Source organism: Myripristis murdjan, chromosome 1, assembly GCF_902150065.1.
Source record: "Myripristis murdjan chromosome 1, fMyrMur1.1, whole genome shotgun sequence".
Taxonomy (NCBI): Eukaryota; Metazoa; Chordata; class Actinopteri; order Holocentriformes; family Holocentridae; genus Myripristis; species Myripristis murdjan.
In genome coordinates, this window is record NC_043980.1 from 31,205,584 (window position 1) to 31,225,344 (window position 19,761).

At 42.0% G+C, this 19,761-nt stretch overlaps 2 protein-coding genes across 4 annotated transcripts in view; both read left to right on the plus strand.

The window, feature by feature from the left end:
- Positions 1–1,163: 1,163 nt before the first annotated feature.
- cep20 (centrosomal protein 20) lies at positions 1,164–5,464 on the plus strand. The gene is made up of 5 exons (XM_030059685.1): positions 1,164–1,261; positions 2,029–2,226; positions 4,182–4,266; positions 4,812–4,944; positions 4,993–5,464. Exons 1-4 carry the CDS (start codon positions 1,234–1,236, stop codon positions 4,942–4,944), a joined length of 444 nt encoding a protein of 147 aa, XP_029915545.1. The 5' UTR covers positions 1,164–1,233; the 3' UTR covers positions 4,993–5,464.
- A 4,646-nt stretch (positions 5,465–10,110) lies between these two features.
- The window catches only part of myh11a (myosin, heavy chain 11a, smooth muscle), a 32,410-nt gene continuing 22,759 nt past the window's right edge, over positions 10,111–19,761 (plus strand). For all 3 annotated transcript variants that reach the window (XM_030065014.1, XM_030065022.1, XM_030065031.1), the window contains exons 1-3: positions 10,111–10,209; positions 14,525–14,889; positions 15,192–15,348. In XM_030065014.1, the coding sequence (XP_029920874.1) occupies positions 14,548–14,889; positions 15,192–15,348 (499 nt within the window). In that variant the 5' untranslated portion in view covers positions 10,111–10,209; positions 14,525–14,547. The remainder of the gene's footprint in view (positions 10,210–14,524; positions 14,890–15,191; positions 15,349–19,761) is intronic.

Here is a 19,761-nt window from a genome sequence, read left to right on the forward strand (position 1 = left end):
TAGAGGAAAACACTGAGGTGAGCCAAGACACTACCAAATGTCCAACTATGTTGTGGCATTTGTTTATTTCTGTCAAAGTAAACACATAAAATGGTCAATACAGAAGTTGCTGGTCAGATGTAACCTGACACTGGCAGTGAAAACCACCATGAATGAGGAGAAAGCCTCTTCAAAACAATGGTGATAATTATGTGTAAGAATTTGTCTCACTGCCTCCACCAACCAGCTCGGACTATACACACACAGAAAAAAAAATCTGTATTGTTCTTCTGATGCTGACATGACAGATTGAAAATAGCACATCTCCAAGCTGACCTTTACTCTCCATTCAAAGATCCATATGGTCTTTCCAAAGAGAAGGGACTTACTGTTTTTGTCTTACTGGTTTAGACAACATACTTTATGAGGAGCCCTACTTTATTTATGTCATATGACAAAGTGTATTAAAGTGTCCTTGAAAATTCTGAGAATTGTATTATATTTATAATTTTTATATCATGCTTGTTTGTATTGTGAATGATCATTTACTGTTAATGTGTTGCCTGTACAATAGGCCTACAACATGCTGGAATTAATAAAATTTATTTGAATATATTAGATATACTTGAAGTTGCATCTTTTAAAGTGAATATGTGAATATGGGGCAAATCTGAGGAGCCTAAATATTTTTGGATGCCACTGTGATAAAATATCCACAATTTGTTACAAAGCAGTAGCTCTACTCACGACAAGCCTTCAGGGGATTTTAAATAGTGCAGTGGTGGGCTGGCACTGTAACCAGCCACCCACAGTGGTTTAAATTGTCACCCACAATACATACAACCACCCTCTGTGTTGTATACAACCACCCTCTGTGGTTGTATGTATTGTCAGTGGTAGTTCAGGGGAACATGCTATATAGGCGACCCAGACATTTAAATTATGGGCATATTTTGGGTCCTGCAGCCAGGGGTGCAGTGCAGTCTGAACCCACCTAAACTTAGCTTAACCACCTCTGTATTTGTGAAGCAGTGTTGACCCAGCACTGTTTTAAGTGTTATAACCTACAGTAAATGTTTAGCCTACATAATCATAATTCATTTGATGGTCTACTTCAGTAGCACAACAGTGGAGGATGCAAATGTTACTTGAAATTGCTACATCCAATCACTAGGTGGCAGAAGACGCTCAGACGTTCCCCTAGTTTTTGACTGCTGGCTGAAGCCTGATAGATATTTGTTTACACTTGTTGCAATGGCGACCATCACAGAACTGAAATGCGGTAAGCGCTATCATTATTCGTCAGTTTCATGTTGGTAACTACCAGTAAAGTCCCAAATTTATGCATATTTAGGTAAGACCAGACCTTTACTGCACACACTAGTCTGCTAACGCTGACTAGCTAACGTTAGCTTTGTTTCAGTACGTGAATACACGACCCCCCATTCAAAAGCTGGTCAGTTTACAGTGACCTTTCTTATGGCTAAACGCAAATACCCGCTTGAAATACAGTATGAATTAAGAAATTGAGCTTTTGTTAGAAGCCGGCTACTCTTCACTTCGGCATATATATGCTCCACCAAGTATCTATTTTTCCAAGGAAATTTGAGGTTTTAAATGTATGTTCACAGTACTCGCTAACAGCCCTCAACACTGCTAACGGTAAGGATACCGTTGTTTTAGTTTGTTGAAAGTTGGCAATAACAGGCCAGCCAAATCTAAACGACTAGACTTTTTCTCCAAATAAATGTAGCAAGGCAGCTCATACGTATGCCGAATTGAATAGTGGCTCCTATTGATTCGGTGACTAAATCTAGTCACTATTAATGAAGTGTGTACCTTTGCTGATAAGTAAGGCCACTTTGAATCGTCGCATTCTTCATTGGAGTGTGGCGGTACAGTATGCACCAGCACAGGCTGCAGCAGAGTGGCTTCAGGTCACTTAAGGAAACCCAAGGTTAACCAAAGTAAACCATTCATTGTGGTCGGAGGGCAGATAACCCTTCAGAGTCACCTCATGCTAAACTTGTGCAAACTTGAATATTGTAGCAGTGAGGGAGACGCTGGAGTCCCGCGGTGTGTTGAGCCAGCTGAAGGCCCGCATCAGGGCGGAGGTGTTCAGCGCCCTTGATGACCAGAGGGAACCTCGACCTCCGCTGTCCCATGAGAATCTGCTCATCAACGAGCTCATCCGAGAGTACCTTGAATTCAACAAGTACAGATACACTGCCTCTGTGCTGACAGCAGGTGGGTAAAAAACAAAACAAAACAAAACAAAACAAAAACAGCTGTGTAGCCCTGGGTGATCTGTTTCATATAGTGTACTAATTATTGTCCACTGGAGGTGTTCCCTTAGGCTACACTTGGCAATAGTGTAACATAGAATTACCGTTAATAGACAAATTATAGACATCAGGGATATTGATAAGCATTAAAATGCTTATATAGCATATACTATAGCACTGTTATTTCTACATCATACTCACTGCTCACCAACAGAGTAATGAGAATGTTGTGTCCAAAAATGGCTGTAGATGTCAATAAAGGCAGTATTTGCCAAATTGGAGGCCCAGAGGTAATGAAGGGGTCTTCCGAGCAGGGGCTAAACAGGAGCCAGAGAAAGAACCGATGACGCGGCCCACCGCGTCATCGGTGGGCGGGGTTACAAAACAAAACAGGAACTGCGAACGCTATAAACATAAACAATAATCCCCGAGAAGCCGCGGGTTATAATGATTTTACAACGGCGTGGAACGCGGCTCAGCAAATTACATTTAAGGATGAGAAGCACCCGTTTTATAACTAAACATCGCTGTCATTCGTTCCGATCGCGAATCCGACAGGTAGCCGGCAATAATTGTTTTTTTCGCCTCTGTATTGAAATGTTGGCTTGTAAAGACACAAGCAGTATTTGCATCGCTAATAAATCCAGATCCTGCTCCACCCGGGGCCAGAAACTGTATCGGGAAAGCAGCGTTATATGCTTGACTGAGACGCGGCTCACCAACATCATCCCGACCGGCTTCAGGACAGGACGGGCGGACAGAGACAGAGACGCTGCAGCCGCTGGATTGTATGAGTGTGCAGTTTTATGTGTGTTGAAGTGGTGAAGCTGCCGTGACAATGTAATTTCCTGCAACGGATTAATAAAGTATCATTCATTCATTCATTCATGATGGTTATTGTGATTCTGAGCGAACGTCTCGCGCACCCGTCATCACGTTTTCCGAAGACGTCATGGCGTGGCTCTGAATTGGCTCCACTTTGCTCTTGACCGGTGGAAAAGCAAACCGGTTCTTCGTTGGCACCAGTTAAGCACCGGCTCTAGCACCAGCTCCGAACTAGCACCAGGTTTTTTCTGGTGGAAAAGGGGCAGGAGTCGGTGCTTGCCTAGCACCAGTTTGGAACCAGTTTGGCACCAGTTTGGCCCCAGCTCGGGCGGTGGAAAACCAAAAAACTGGTGCTAAGTCAGGCACCGGCTCCGAACCAGCCCTGGTGGAAAAGGGGTATAAGTAAAATGAGGGTTAGCTCAGTTTCACTGTTATTTCATTCACTTCACTGATTTCCCTAAGACTGTTAACAGACACTTTCTCTTTCTCTCTCTCTTTTTTTAATTAGTTAGAGACTGTTTTCTCCTGACTTATATCATAGATATTCATTGAGAATCCTCTAAAGTGGGAATCCTTGGGACAGAGCCTTAATCAGATGATGTCGGTCATCTAAATCATCTCAAATTGTCATAAACAGAAGGTTGGGAATCCCCGTGCACAAGAACAGTCAAGGGAACTCTAGTCTCCTGAACAATGCTGTCATGTAAAGCTCTAATTTGGATGTTTTTCATGTTTTAATTATGTTGTAGTCGTACATGGTACTCTATGAGCGGAGAAGATTTATACAGGTCTCTGGTTTCAAAATTACATTGCCACTGTGCTGAAAACAAGGCTATATTTCTTAGTTCTTGAAAAGTTGATATTTTGGGGATGCCGTGTTTTGACGGCCAGCAGAAGCCTTAGTTATTGAAGATCAACATGCTCATATGCCTAGGATGAAACTTCCCAAATTCTGGGATCCATCAAGTATATTTTTAAATTTCTTTTTGAACCTTACTTGCTAGAGGCACAGAATACCACAGTCTGTACCGTGCAAAAGCTGGTTCAGGCTGACATGCTACCTTCCAAACATAGTATTGTTTGTTTCCACAGAATCAGGTCAGCCTGAAGTTCCCCTGGACAGACAGTTCCTGGCAAATGAGCTGAAAGTGGCTGAGGATGCAAGTTCCAAATCTGTGTAAGTTCATCAGGATTCGGAAATGGTAAAAAATGCACCATGGCCTACTTTCCAATACAGTGGAGCAGGATTTACTCCCTTGGCCCTTGGAATACCTACAATGGCTCAATTTCCCAACCACTTCCTTAGAAAACATAACTATTTGTATTGTGACTTCCAAGAATACTACGGCGGTTCTGTGAGGCATATAGTGGCTTAGCAGGCTAAGGTATGTGACATATATTTGTTGTATCAGTCAATGATTTTCATTCACAAGTCACCCTGCCCACCTCCATCTTTCTGTTGCTGTAAGTTTCCTCTGTATACCACCAAAGAGAGAAACAGAAAGCCACATGTAATAACAAAATAATTACAGGCTGCGTTGGTGGCTCAGTTGGGTAAAGTGCATAAAACTGTAGCATTCTGGGTTTGAATCTGGCCCAGGACCTTTGTCATATATCATCCTTTTTCTCCTAGTCTTCCCTGTCTCTCCCCACTATAAACTGCCAGATAACAAGGCCAAAATGCCAAAATAGTAATTGCAACTTATATGTTTTGCTTCACAGGCCTCTTCTTTATGGCTTGGTGTCCCATTTTGTGAGCAGCAGTGGTGATAAGGGAGGGAAGGTGTTTCTGAGGGGCGCCTCCGTCCCAGCAGGTACCACTGCCAGCAGCACAGTGCCTGGACCTGATGCCTGACAGTTGATGATGCTCTAGCTACATTTTGCACACACTTGTTGCCCTTTGAAGTTTGTTGAAATAAGCTGGGCTCCTCTCATCCAATGTTTACCACAAAGCTGCCTATCATATTTTCCCCAAACAAGGATTATAATTCAGAGATTGATTTGCTGAGCTGAATATGAATGAACAAAGCTTTTCTACTATTTTAAACATTGCCAAACAATCCTAGGTGGTCTAATTATTTTTGCATTTTAAGTTGTGGCTTTATCAATATGTTTAATATTTGATTTCAGTCAAATATATAGTGACACCATGTGCAGTAATCTTAGGTGAATTGCTTCACGGTTCACTGATGTGTCAGATTTAGCCTGCTTGTGGGTACTTTGTCATTACTCTCCATAACCCAGGCAAAAAATGTTGAGATTACATTCCTTTGGGCCCTCTCTAGCTTCAGTTACAAATATTTCATGATGCTATTTTATACTGTCTTTTTTATGTTTGTTTTTTATAATAAATATTTCTATATTTATACTGTGAATCAGAATTGTCTTGTGGATGTGATTTGAAACTGTTTTTTCACTGGGCACCACATGGTGGCAGCCTCACCAAAGAAAAGATTGTGGGCAGTAGTGGGCAATCCAGAGTGGAGCTTATTTTATGTTTTTCTCCATTAGAGAATTACAGGATGCTTTTATGTGAATAAGCCACTTTGCTTGTTTTCTGACATGTTACATTTGGCTGTTGTTATTGAATTCTGTTGACAGTGATACTTAATTTGAATGTCATTTAGTCTGATGGCCAATACCAGTATCAGTATCTGTTCTTTCCTGACTTCTGGTATAATACATGGAAGTACTGCCTGTGTTTTGATGCCCTCCAGTGTTTCTTTAGTGTAAGTCATTACAATGTGGAACTTGGAGCTGAGTCTAGACAACGAGCACTCTTACTCTGAGACACTAATTGTTAGTGTTTAAGATAATCTTTGTGAGCTTTAGAGATAATCTCTCTTCTGAGGCAGATGATTTTAGACCGCAGAGTTATTGCTGTACAAAGAAAAACTCCCCATGCAGCCATCTGATAAAAGGTTGTAACAATAGAGAAGTGCTGATACACCTGCAGTAAATAACTCAGAATGCTTTTTATGTGATGACCTTTAGGGTCAGTCAGTTACCAGTGAAAACACAACCGGCACTCTCAGATTCAGAAAGAAACAGTACTACTGTGGATCAGATTATTTTTTTCACATTCTGAGTTTTTCACGTACAATTTTCAATTATGGTAAAGCTATATCGAGATTCATTCATAGATTCAGATAGTAGGTGGAATTCCACCTGAAATTCATTTACTTTGAAATTCCATTACTCTCTACTTGTCCTCCCGAAGTAGTCCAAAATAGATGCTTTATCACCGCTGATTGATCCAGGTATGTAATGGGTAGTTGGATGTTACATGTTCAAATAGGTAACTGTAGGCAGTGAGCCAGTGTATCTTGCTCTCATACTAGCTAATCCATAGTTTATGCTGAATTCTGAGGCGAAGTCCCCCTTTACTGCAGTTACTCTCCTGCTGGTTCACTTCCGTCTTTCCTCTTTAAGTTCTGCGAGGCAGCTCAGGAATCGTGGCTGCAGAGTCCTGTCGACATCCCTGTATGGCTCAGGCCCAGAGCAGGTCACACAAACATCTGCTGTGGCCAACCCAGACTTTCTGCATCTCACTTCCTCTCTCACCATAAAAGGGAACTTGACATTCTTATCTCACTCTGAGAGTGACATGACTTGGAACTGATTAACTATGGAGCTGGCTCTTTATTTTTTTAACTCTGATTACAGATGCTGTGTGCGCCTAACATTGCGTTGTGCCCCTTCAGCACAACCCGTCTCTAAATTACCTCATGATTTAAATCTTCAGTCTGTACCCTCTCCATCTATATCTCCCCTTTTTGACTGAATGTTGTTGATTTAACAGGTGAAAGTTAAAAATAATTCTGAGCTGGGTTCATGGCAGGAGCAAGAAGTCCTAATATTTCACACACTCAGTGTATGTTGCTGAATTCCCATTGGCTTTTGATGCGGAAAATAACCATAAAGATGATATGTAACCACTAACCACCAACCTAGTCTGCAGGAGGAGCAGCGGTTAATGTCCCCCTGTGTTTACATCGTATCTAAATTTATTGCCTCTTGCTGCCTATAGAAATAACCATGTGGGTGTTTAGTACATGTGCACGCTGAAAATAGAGGCACAAGTGAGCCTCATCTGGGACACATTGGAGTCTGAATTTACATCCCAACTTTGGACCGAACCTTATTTGCCCTTACAGAGCAATTGTTTTGGCCCTTAGACGCCTCGTAGTTTATTGGCACCAGATATGAGTGTTCTCTTGAAAATGGCTATATAAGCTAAGGAAGTTGAACAATGGGTTATGATTGTTCAGCTGGCAGTTTGCCCTAAAATAGGTAGCATTTCTCCACTGTATAAATTTGTTGTGTGCAAGAGAGACAGCTGTATAAATACTATTGAATGCAGTGGTCTTTGACTGCACCAGAGTGAACTGATGTTTGCCCTGGGCTCAAATTAGAATGCAATTGCATTCCATGGGGGTCAAACATATCCATAAACATATTTTCTCTCTAACAGTTGGCCGTCTATGGCTATGATGGTAAGGAATCAGTGATTTCTGCATTACAAAACATGTTGATGGACAGACCACATAGGCTGTTCATCATTTTAGTGCATTGCTATCATGTAGCTATAATTTGCTACTTTTCATAACAGAGCAGGTATCAAAACGTGCAAACCATGATCTTTTTTGTATGACACACACAGTTACATGACTTTACAAATAATGAAAAAGTTATGAAACCGAATAATGTGCAGCCATCTTTCGCTTTTGAATGCATAACATGCCCAAAGTCTGAAATGGCATTTAGCAGTTACCAGAAATGTAGTCGTCATTCAGTCAGTTTTTATCATGTTAACTCCCACTGCCTCCCCGCCTCCTTGTCATGGTGTACTTTTCATCGGTTTATTCATTGCTCTGTGGAATTGGACAGAGATTAGCCCCCATCTCAGAGAGCAATGGGAGGGAAGATGTTTTGGCCAAATCTTTAGGACAAACTATTTGTGTCAGCACAGCCTGTGTCTCCGTTCTTTCAGTTTTCAGGTTTCTGTCCTCCCACCTCCTCCTTGCATGGATCACCATATATCAGGGTGAAGATTTTCAGACTTTCACGGACAGAAGTTGGTGAATACCTACCTTTAACTAGACACAAACCTTCATAGAGCAGGAAAAAAAAAAACGTTCAGTAGATTTGATTTGTGCTGCAAATCTCAAATATGACGTCTTATTCATATTGAATCTGAGCAACGGTAACATAACACCCAAACTGCAGATTTCATCTTCCTGGTGTTGCAAGAAAACGTAATGACTGAGAAACAGCCGCTGTGTTGTTTCCAAGGACTGGCAGCCAACATTCCCTCCTCGCCTTGATGTGTTGTTGTATTGATAAGCCATAACCCCACTGCCTGTGACACTTCAATACAGGTAAATAATTGAGTTATGCCCATAGAAGCAACATTGTTTGTTTGAACAATGGTATTACTGCTGGACCATATTTAGTCACTGGGGCTCGGGGTGCTTGCCTGTGCTAGACTTTAAAAGTTACACAGAAAGCTGCCGAGATTCCATACAGACCCCACTGTCCTTATATGGCACACACTGCAACTTCTCTGTTCAGTGTATCTCCCTCTTTCTCTCCCTCCTGCCCTGCCTGTCTGCCTCTGTCTCTCCTCCTCTCTTACGTTCTCCCTCCCTCTGCCTTGTTCTTTCCCCATCACCCCCCCATTTTCTCTCTCTCTCTCTCTCTCTCTCTCACACACAGTCTCCCAAGTTTCTAACCTTCCTTCCTCCACGTCAGGCCATCCCACCATCTACACGCCTCCTTGATGTTGACCAGAGAGAGCCCAGAGGTCCTCCATGTTGGTCTTGGGTCTGTCATCGGGTTCCACACACACAGAGACACAGACACACACACACGCATACCGGTGCAGCACTCTCCCTCTCTGGCACAGAGCAGGCTCAGGCTATCAACTTCACAGCTTGATTTATTGGAGCAAATAGAACACTGTCCTTATATAGGAAGTTTCATTGGGAGGAAGGTGGGAGCAGGAGGGATGCAGGAGGAGTGTTGGGTGTGGGGGGGTCAGTGGTAGTGGAATGTGATGTGTGTAATGACAGAGGACACATGCAGGATACACACACACACTTGGATGCTTAGACTCATCCAGCTCTGTCTATGAGGGGAATCTCTCTGGAGCAGCAACAACAGAGGGATTCCAGCGCTGGGGACAGCCTGTTTGCCTTATGAGGAGCGGGGCTATAATTGCATAACGTGTAAACACTGCAGGTTGTGTGTGGAGTTCCATCATGGAACCACTGGACCTTATAGGTTGCACGTTTAGCACATAGTTTGGATCTTTTTAATAATTTCCCTCCACAGCGTGAGCCGCCAGATCTGAGTCAAATCATGGGAATAGAGTGGGCCTTGTAAAGCTGGATAGATATGACATAGTTATGTCTTATGTTGCATCATAGGCTAGGCATTAGTGAAATTTCTTATTAAAGTTTTAAAGTATTTAAAGTTTCTCAAGAAAATGTCAACAAAAGTTAGCTGGGAACCAGTTAAAAAATGGATAGCCTCTCAACTTTATGAGGAACAGTGAACCACTCAGCTATCAAGTGGTTTGCAAATTCTGATATGTGTGATAGAAAAACACAGACACATTTGACACCCCCACCACTAACACACACCATTTCGCTGTCCACAGTGCCAACAGCCTCAGTGTGTTTATCATTAGAGGCAATGAACAAAACATTGGAGAGCAAAAAAAAGAGGAAGCTGCCCTATTTTCCCACCAAGGTCCTTGTGGGTCACATGTTTGATCCCCCGCCACATAATCAGCAGAGCATCTCCTCTGCATCCAGCATCTGTACTTTCATGCGTTTTGCTGTGACTCCTGAAGCCCGCTGGTGTCCGCAGTGCGCATGTCGCCTGCCTCCTGCGCCGCTAGCGGATGCTGCTGATGGACCGGGATGGAGGAGGAGGGCCTGCTCGCGCGGCTCCACCCTCGCGCAACAAGTCCCAGTTTAAATTGTAAGGCTCGGTATTTCACCGGGGCAATTTGGACTGTTCGTTTTTGGAGTAGCCTCCCTCGTCAACGCCGGACGCTCCAAAGCCTAACTTTCCAAACCCAATCCCCCTGATCAGAAATTTCATCATATATGTAAGTATGCGCCCTTCATGCTATGTTGTGAGAGCCTTTTGGCGCGTGGTGATGTTGCGGTGCACTTGTCAGTGCGCATCTCTGTCAGACTTTGCAAACTCAGCTGCATATGAATGAGACGCGTCAGTGCTTGGTGTCTTATAGGTAATGCACTGAGCTGATGGAATGAAAATGTATTGAAACGCGATGCCAAAGTCCTTCCTTCGTCTGCTGTTAAAATCAGTCATAAAAAGCCATGCAACTATGACGAAGACGATTCGGTTGACACGTGTTGATATATTTAATCTTTAAAACCTTAAAACCTTTATATCTTTTTCGACAGAATTTTTTTTGGGGGGGTCACAGCGTTTTATTTGTTTATTTATTTATTTACCAGAAAGTAAAGGATCCAAACCCTTCCAGTATCAGTCAGAAGTGGTATCACCAGTCTACTCATATCAGACAGCTCATTCTTCCCCCTGTCAGCATTTGTTGCCAGTGCCATTTTTAAGAGAATAGATCTATGTTGCCCTCCCCGGTATTTCACCAAAGCCCTGACTTCACTGCATTGTTTTTCATAGCTTTATGCTCCATTAGAGCCTCCTAATCTATTGTTTTGCCAACCATGTCACAGTCTATAGGAAGTAAGGGGAAGTTTGCTCTCAGTATCTCAGCACAGAAATTGGCTTGACACAAACCATGGAGTTTCCTGTTCTCCAAATAAGGTTGCATAAAGCCGTCTGTCTGTCTCGCTGCTGAACATTGTGGGCTAAAGATGCAGACGCACATGAGAACTGAATCCTGTACGTGTACATTCAGAGCAACATGTTAACCATGACATCGGTTATTGGTAACAGCTGGACTGAAGAAAATACCCATCAAATTTTGTAAAATTCTTCTATAGGCTACGTCTCTTGTTCCGTCTCTGTTTCTGCTGACAAATGGATAGATCAGCACAAAGGATGCATCATGTATGTGGCTTGTATAACTCATAACTGGTTATATTTCTTTCTGTTGCACTCTGGATATTCATTTTGCCTGACTTTGTCAACCCATGAGAGGATCTGTGACACAATAGTTCACCATTCAACCAACAGGCTTACCCTCACCCACCTCTCATATTGTATCTTGACCAGTACTGATCCTACACCGAAGGCACACTCACAAGATTACTCAACAGAATATGAGAGATTGGTTCAGACTCGGTTTCTCAGTGTGCCAAAATGCCCTAAAGTTCCTACAGGTGCCTTAATGTTAGTGAATCAATGGACTAAAATAATTCTGCAGTCACCTCCATAAGATAGGAGAATGACTTGCATTCTCATCATCATTATTTTATTATTCACACGTTGTGTGAACCAACCATTCTGCTCATAAGTATGCAAATCCATAAATTTCAGAGATTAGTAGCTAGATGCCAGTAGGAAATAAGTTTGTGAAACAGCCAAGAGAGGGAAGGAAGAGAATCTTTCACAGGCCCAAAGGTCACCCCCATCGCCTACAAATCTACAAATAGAAAGGTCAGCTAGTCTCCAGGGAAAGATTTCCACTCATTCAGCACCCTTAGTTTATTTATTCATTGCAAAATCTAAAATAATTATCCCTTAAATTGGATATGCCATAGGCTTTTGTTTGTCTTTTTTTCTCAGCCTTGGTATGATGTGTTTGGGAAGTGTGGGGGATATCTATGTAATTGTAGTGGAGGATTTAGTAAGCTAATAGAAATGTGACGCTGTTTGTCTTAATGGTTTACATTGAGTCTAACAGGTCAACAGGCATGTGTGCTCGGCCACAGGATGTTCCCCTTTCATTAAAATGAATATGTTTTTCAGTGACTCTACTGCGATAAGCTTGACTGCTTGGCTCTAAATGCACGTTATAAGAAGTTAATATTAGAGTGTGAGGGAATTTCAGATGTATTTGCATCTATACTATCTATGTTGCTGCTGATCATCCTCTGCATTGGTCAGATGTTGAATAGCGGGATAAGAGCAGCAAAGTCTTATGCTAAATGGAGGCATAATTTCCACTCTGCTGGACCTTAACTTTTCCTCTGAAAATCATGGCTGTAGTGTACTTCACTCCCATCACTCCTCTTCCTCAGTCTCCCTTGTATGTGTTGACAAACGGACTCTTGTGAGGGCTGTGAACCCTTCGTCATCCTTTAAAGTTAAAAGTTTCAGTGAGGTTTTATCAGACCGTGACCCTGTCATCCCCCCCCCCCCGCAAACAGCTGTCCTCAGTGCATGCTGGCTCAGAACAAACATGTGTTGACACAACAGAGAAAGGAGGAGGGGGTCACAAAGGTATCGAGCAAAGGGTTTGAGTGAGTGGGTGAGAGGAAATCATGCGAGGTTCATCGTGAGGAAAGTTAAAGGGAATGAGGGGAAGGGCCCTGATTGGCTGCTTATGCCTTAGCTGGGGGGGTGGGGTGGTAGGGAGAGTGACAGGAAAAGTCTAATTACTCTACCCTGAGAAATAGATGAGCCTCAACACATCAGCTGGTCCCTCACTTCCTTAGATATAGTTTAGCGGTTTTGTCCATTGGCCAGGCAGTGTCTTGGTCTGACGTATGTGAATGTTTATGTAATATCTTTCAGTAGTTTCTGGGTGGTTTGGTTTGGCTGGTCCCTAGAGTACATTTACAATCTTTCCCAGGAGGCTCAGTGGCTTTTTTGCATAGTTCCCACTCATTTAAATTGTGTGCCAGTCTCACTGTACAGAGAGATGAGGGGGGTAAAGTAAAGGCCTAGGGTCTACTCTAGAGTCTGTGGACAGGAGTGCATCATTGTTCTGTAATCCAAGAACCACTTGCTGTGTACTCCAGTGGTTTTCAGTGTGGATTCTGGGACCTCCCAGTTAGTTTGATTTTGCTGTAATTGAATTCACTAGAAATTGTTATGCTGCAAATAGGTATGCGTGATTGTTTTAACTTTATGTTTTAATGTCAATACTTTGAATGTATTTATCAGTGTTGACCTATTACATCTAAGTAATTTAATTCAAACAAAAATATCTTTCAATGTCAGGATCCCCAGGGCAAAGTCATATCAAATGTGGGTCCAAAACGTAATAATAGGTTAACTTTGGGGTCAAAAACATGAAAAAGTTTGAAAACCTGTGGTTTACTCTATATTCCAAGGTGTGCTCTAAGCTTTGAGAGGTCTTAGTATGATTCGAGGGAGGGGTTTGACCCTCTGGATCTTTATGCAGTTTTCTGTTTGGGCGCTGATTCACCCACATCAACACATGATGATTTATTAGTATTTGCTCCTTAGCATTGTAGTTGTAATACCTCCGTATACTATGAGCAGGTATTTATAAAAAATAAAGAATGGCTGTCAGGGATCTACAGAATACCTGTATCACTTCTTACTCCAGGTTTTACAGTACCTCCCATCACAGGTACTTTTCCAAATGCTGGCGTATCCCATGTACCAGCACCTAATGTAGCCAGTGACTGTGGCATTTAAAGATGAAGGCCACTAGGGGCCCATATGAAGCATGAGTATTAAAGCCCCCGGCCCCCCTAAGGCTCCATGCCTCCCTGTTATCATTTTGGAGTAAACGACGAGGCCGGCTACAGACATACTATTCCCTATATGGGCTTTGTTTGGGAGTTCACTTGCCTTGCTGTTTAGGTCCGCTGAAATGAGTCCTGCTCCAGAGAAGCGGCCCATATATGGTCATCACAGCACGGGACTGAAGCCTCATAGCAGAAAGGCAGAGAGAGAGAGAGAGAGATGAGGGGAGAAAGAGATGAAAAAAATGGATGTTGTTAATTGAGCAGTGACTTCATGATTGTGTATGATGTAAATGCTCATGAGCATCGATGGTTTAGGAATATTTCAGATGAGGCTGTTCAGCAATCGATTGAGCAATTAGTCTTTGTTACTGAGTTAATTAAAAGCCATTTCCCAGCCTCGATCTTTCAATCTAAATTAGGGACTGAGCTCGTTGGTGTGTTTCCCCTGTGGCGTGTGTGAAAGTGTACAGTCCAGAGGGGGTGGGGGGGTCTGTGAGAATGACTGGGCTCTGGAACTCCCCCGGTGGATGAAAAAATATTAACTCTTTCAGTTACCAACACAGTCAGCAGACAACTTTATACTAGAGTGTGGCCTACATTAAGTGTTTAGTTAACAATGTGCAGTTTTTATGTGTTGAACTCAAACGATTATCTTTCTGCTTGAAAAGAGTGTCAGAAGAATTTCAAAAGCATCTCAGCACTGATTTATCTATCTCTGACACCTCATATGAAGATTTAGCCTTTGAATTCCTTCCATCCTTTTTGCTACTTTGCTTCTCTTCTGACCTCCCATTCACCTGTTCCTTTCAGTTGGCCCACCACCCTAACCCAAGATGTCCAAGAAGGCCCCAAGCGAAGATGAGAAGTTCCTCTTTGTCGACAAAGACTTCCTCAACAGTCCTGTGGCGCAGGCCGATTGGTCAGCCAAGAAGCTGGTGTGGATCCCCTCTGAGAAACATGGCTTTGAGTCGGCTAGTATCAAGGAGGAGCACGGCGACGAGGTGCTGGTGGAGCTGGTTGACAATGGCAAGAAGGTGACGGTCAACAAGGACGACATCCAGAAGATGAACCCGCCGAAGTTCAGCAAAGTGGAGGACATGGCCGAGCTCACCTGCCTGAATGAAGCCTCTGTGCTGCACAATCTGCGTGAGAGGTACTTCTCTGGGCTGATCTATGTAAGTATACAAGGCAAACAGACATGTGAATACACACGAAATCACTCAATCACCTACACACACAAGTTTGTATACTCACCTACACTGTCCACTGACTACATTCATTTCCTAATCCTGACCTTAATCCTCACACTAACCCATAAATCCAAATCCAAACCTTAAAATACCCCCTTGGAAAAGTGAGTACCGGCAAAATGTGCTCACACTGGACTGGATATTTGTAGTCTTTCTATCCTTGTCTATCTTTTGGCCCTAACAAGAATAATGATGGCCTCTTACGCTCTCCTCCTCTCTGCTCTCAGACATACTCTGGCCTGTTCTGCGTGGTGGTAAACCCATATAAAATGCTGCCCATCTACTCAGAGAAGATCATTGACATGTACAAAGGGAAGAAACGGCACGAGGTCCCTCCCCATATCTATTCCATCACTGACAACGCCTACAGAAACATGATGCAAGGTAGGATTTGTACACTGCTCACACATTTCCCTTATCACATGTCTACCTCACTTTGTTTCTTCTGATGTAATAGTCTCACAAAGACATTGTATTTCACCCTAGAGATGATATCTAGCTAGGCAACGTGGTAGTTCAGTGGACAGTTTCAATGTCCAGGTTCAGTTCCTGGGATTTGCTGTGTGCGTTTGTCTCCACCCATATTCCAAAGGGATTTAAGTAAGGTGGACTTGAGACCCTAAATTACGATTTTGTGTTTCTATCTGTGTTAGCGCTGTGAAGGACTGGCAACCAGTCTAGTGTGTCTCCATGCCCTCTGCACAGTGCATGCTGGGATACATTCCAGCGCCCCATTGCTCTGAAAAACATTAAAGAGTAACTAAAGCACAAACCAAAATCTGTGTAGCCTGACCTCTAATGGTGAACATTAGTGCTCCTGGTCTTTGGTGGCAGGTGATCTCACCACCCATAGAGTACACTCATTTAACTCACAGACAGCTCATATGTTCAAACTTTTCAGGTGAGGCTGCTGAACCCATCGCAGAGGAAAGCTAATATAACTGTGGCCTTTGCATGTACAAGCATCTGGCCTTCGACTTTTTCAAGTGATATGAGTCATATTGAAGTATTCCCTGGGCTTCAAACTCTCAGCTGGCCGGCTTGCAGCTCTGTCAAGACGCTGGTGTTCACAAATGGTTGACAAACACTGCAAAATGACCGATGTGGTCAGTTACGCAGAACTCTGCATTTATTATTATGGGTATAAGGAGACTCTGCTCTCTGGCTGTTGGCTGTATGCTCATTTTAAAATATGCAGCTTGTAAAGCAATATAAACATATCACTTTAATAAATATTAATGTGTCAAATCTAACTGGCCAATGATGCATAGTGCTGTATTTTATGGTCTATTTGAGAGCCAATGTCTCGTGGAGGTGACGATAGTGGCCTTGGCACAGTCATGCTTACAGTAAATGGCTGCTGGCTAACCCTGCCATGCCAAGACTTCAGAGTGGCTGCTTTCCCATAGAATTTGTTTCTTGTGATTCCAGGGGTCATGCCTGCTTGGTTTCATGTTGACCCGAGGGTTTCTGGGTATTCTCTCAGAGAACCTGACATCTGGATTGAGTGATGGGTGGAGGGCAGTGAGACATTTCCTGCCTCCCTCCCACTCCCCCCTAGCCTTTTGGTCAGTTTGAACACCATAGATTTCAACAGGCTGAGTGTTTGCTAGATAGTGCACACTTGCAGGTGGATATCCTTGCTTCAACTAGCATTGAGTGTTAAGGACAAAATCAGATATCATGATACTTTTGTCCAAATACCTCAGTATCATTTATTGTGACGGTATTGTAGTAATGACTGTTGGTGCGTTCACAAAATGTTTCCACAATGAGATTTTTGATAATCAATCATTAGTGTGAATATAATGTCCAAGCAAGTAGAGGCAAATGATAGAACAGATAGAACGGTCTAATAAGTTCAGAGAATTACTGTTATGCAGCCTTTAAAACCAGGAAAAGACAATTAACAGTTAATTAACCATCTTATATCACGATATCAATATGTTGATATATTGCTCTCTGTACTTCAAATATGGTTTAAGTGCAGGCATTTTTGGTCTGAAAGATGGTACTTTTAATATGTAAGTAAAATAAGTCCAACACTTTGAAGAGAGGGAAATAGAGTTTGCAGTCAGATTCCATGTTACTTCTATCAGCTGATCCAATCCTGCACAGCAAATTGTCAACAACCACAAAACAGAAGTTTGCTGCTTTCATTTCGCTGACACAATGCATGTCCTTCACAACATGTCGTGTGAATGACAGCTGGGAGCTGTGTGAGACAAACCATCAAACCATGTATGGTTACTTGTGTTTTTACTTAGCCCTGCTGCTAGGTTAAACTTTGCCTTTCAGATCCCTTGCATGTGCATTGAAACTAATGCAACTATTCCCTCCTCTACTATGTTTTTCAAAGTGCTGTGCAGTGATGCGAGAGGATGATTTAAGCTCTGAACATTTGCCAAGAAAAGAAAGCGATTACCTCACCCTTTCTCAAATTGCTCGATGATGTAGGTGAACTCTGTGCTCCCCTCCACTGGCCACAGTGCCATGGATTTAGATTATAAATGAGACAAAATACCTCATGTCACCTCAGTGTCATCCAACTGTAGCTTGTTTTCCTTTCAGTCCATTCATTCCTTTCATCCGAAGGTGGTCTAACACAATAGACAGACTTATTCTAATTTTGCTTTAGGTGCCACCTTTGCAGATTGAGCATAATGTCTGTTATATTTTCCCACTGATAATCAGTCACTTCCTGGTCATCTCCTGTCTAATCAGCTAAGCTACACATTAGTTACGTGACTGCAGTTAAATACACTATTATGACAATAAAAACATTATTATAATGCAGTAATATCACTTTATGATATTTAAGCTCCATGTCTTTGATGTCTGTTTTAGTTTATGTCTTTTTTTTCGGGATCTGCTGTGACCAGAGTTGAAGTGATATCTGACAAGAATCCAGATGGGCAGCTGCTAGGGAAGATTCATCATGTCAACAGGAAATAGAGAAGCTTAAACAAAGCAACTGCAATAATATGCAGCTCTATTCTGTGGTTGAATTAAAGTGAATAGGTAGATTATTGTAGAATGAAATAGGGTTATTATCAATATGCTGAAATGGTTTTAGCTACAATAAATACCATGCTATGAAATGTCATAAATACCTTAAATATGTTTTTTCTGTCACATATTTCTAGGTTTGGGGTTTCTGATAATGTGGCTGAATGTAAACCATTTCTTACCTTTAGATTGCCACACTGTCAGACTGTATTGTATGCCATACCACAGTCACCCTTGTAGACCAGACACTTTAAAAGTCTGCACCAAGTCTGCACACAGGAAATGATTGTATTTAGAGCTACAGCTAAACAGTGTAAATACAGTGTAAACAAGAAGGGGGAAGGACTGATCAGTGTGAATAAGGGTGTTTGGATTACACTCTAAATAAAAAAAAAAGTGATACTGATATCTTTGTAGGTTCTTTGGCTCATTCCTGCAGGAGAAACCTTACAGCTGTGGTATGTAGAGATCAGTTTCAGTTTCTGGTAGAATCCAATGGCTGGTTGAACCTCAGACATTAGGTGCTCAAGGAAAAAATAAAGTAAATCAAATCGCACTTTCAAAGAGTATTTTGATTTACTGGATATATACAGAACCATTTCATCCCTTGGAAATCATGGTTCCTTTTCAATTCAAATCACGACAGTGTGTTTAGCCAGTGTGCAGCAGAAATTGATTTACTCCAGCAGATATCCTGCGATATGATGGAGTAATAACAGTAATAACAGTAATGATATTTATTTATACAGCACATTTCAATACACACCCTCAAAGTGCTTTACAACAGAGTGAAAAGCTCAAATGCAGACAGATAAAATCAACACCAAAACCAGTGAAAGCAAGGTAAGAAAACTGAGAAGTCTTGATGGTGAAGTCTTGATTGTCTGTTGTCTTTAATCTGGACTCTGGAGAAACCAATAGAATTGAAAAGTCTGTCATATGGCTTGGAGATGCACGAGTAACACTGGTGATGAAGTCACTACCACTATGGCTCCTTAATGCCACATCTGGAAGAAAAGAGCACAGTTCAGAAAATTTTTGATTTGTTTGTTATTATTGTTATTATTAATTTTTAATCAGTTAACTTGTTGGACCTGGATGGATAACCATGACGTTAACCCATATCTGGAAGCATAACCTCTCAAGAATCTATCCAAATATACCTATAAGTTAATGTTCCTTTCAGAAAAAAATTACTGTGGAAAAAAGCTTTGTTTTTCTAAGACTTAATCTTCAAGAACCCCCACAGGACCCTTGTTTCAAAACAAGGCTCTTCAAATATCAAAAGATCATGACTAAAGCCATCGCTATGAACCCTACTTGAACCCTTATTTAGGAATATGTTGGCTGGCAGGGAGTTGTTATTGTTGACACTTCCATGGGATTTCCGACAAACAGAGTGACTAATGCAACAGTACGTCTGGCACAAACTGCAACAGAGTGGAAGTGGTGCAGAGGCACAGCAAATGTAGATAATCCAGTGCTCTACACTGTGTTTATAGTTATTATCTGTGAGTCTTTGTCATGTATTATCACGATGAGTCTTGGACATTTCTGTGAAATGCTCTCCTGCCCTCTTGGCTGAAATCCCTTTCTTCAAAATTAGCTTTGCTCTTTGATGTTGAGGAGATAAAAATATGAAATTCCTCGAGGGAGCTTGCTGTCCCATGAAGTTTTTCATTGTGGTGAATGACTGATGTGTTATTTTATGTGCTCTGGCACTAAAGAGCATATTTAAAATTGTAAGACAGGTGGCGAGGCATTGATAAATTTACATAATTAGATGTC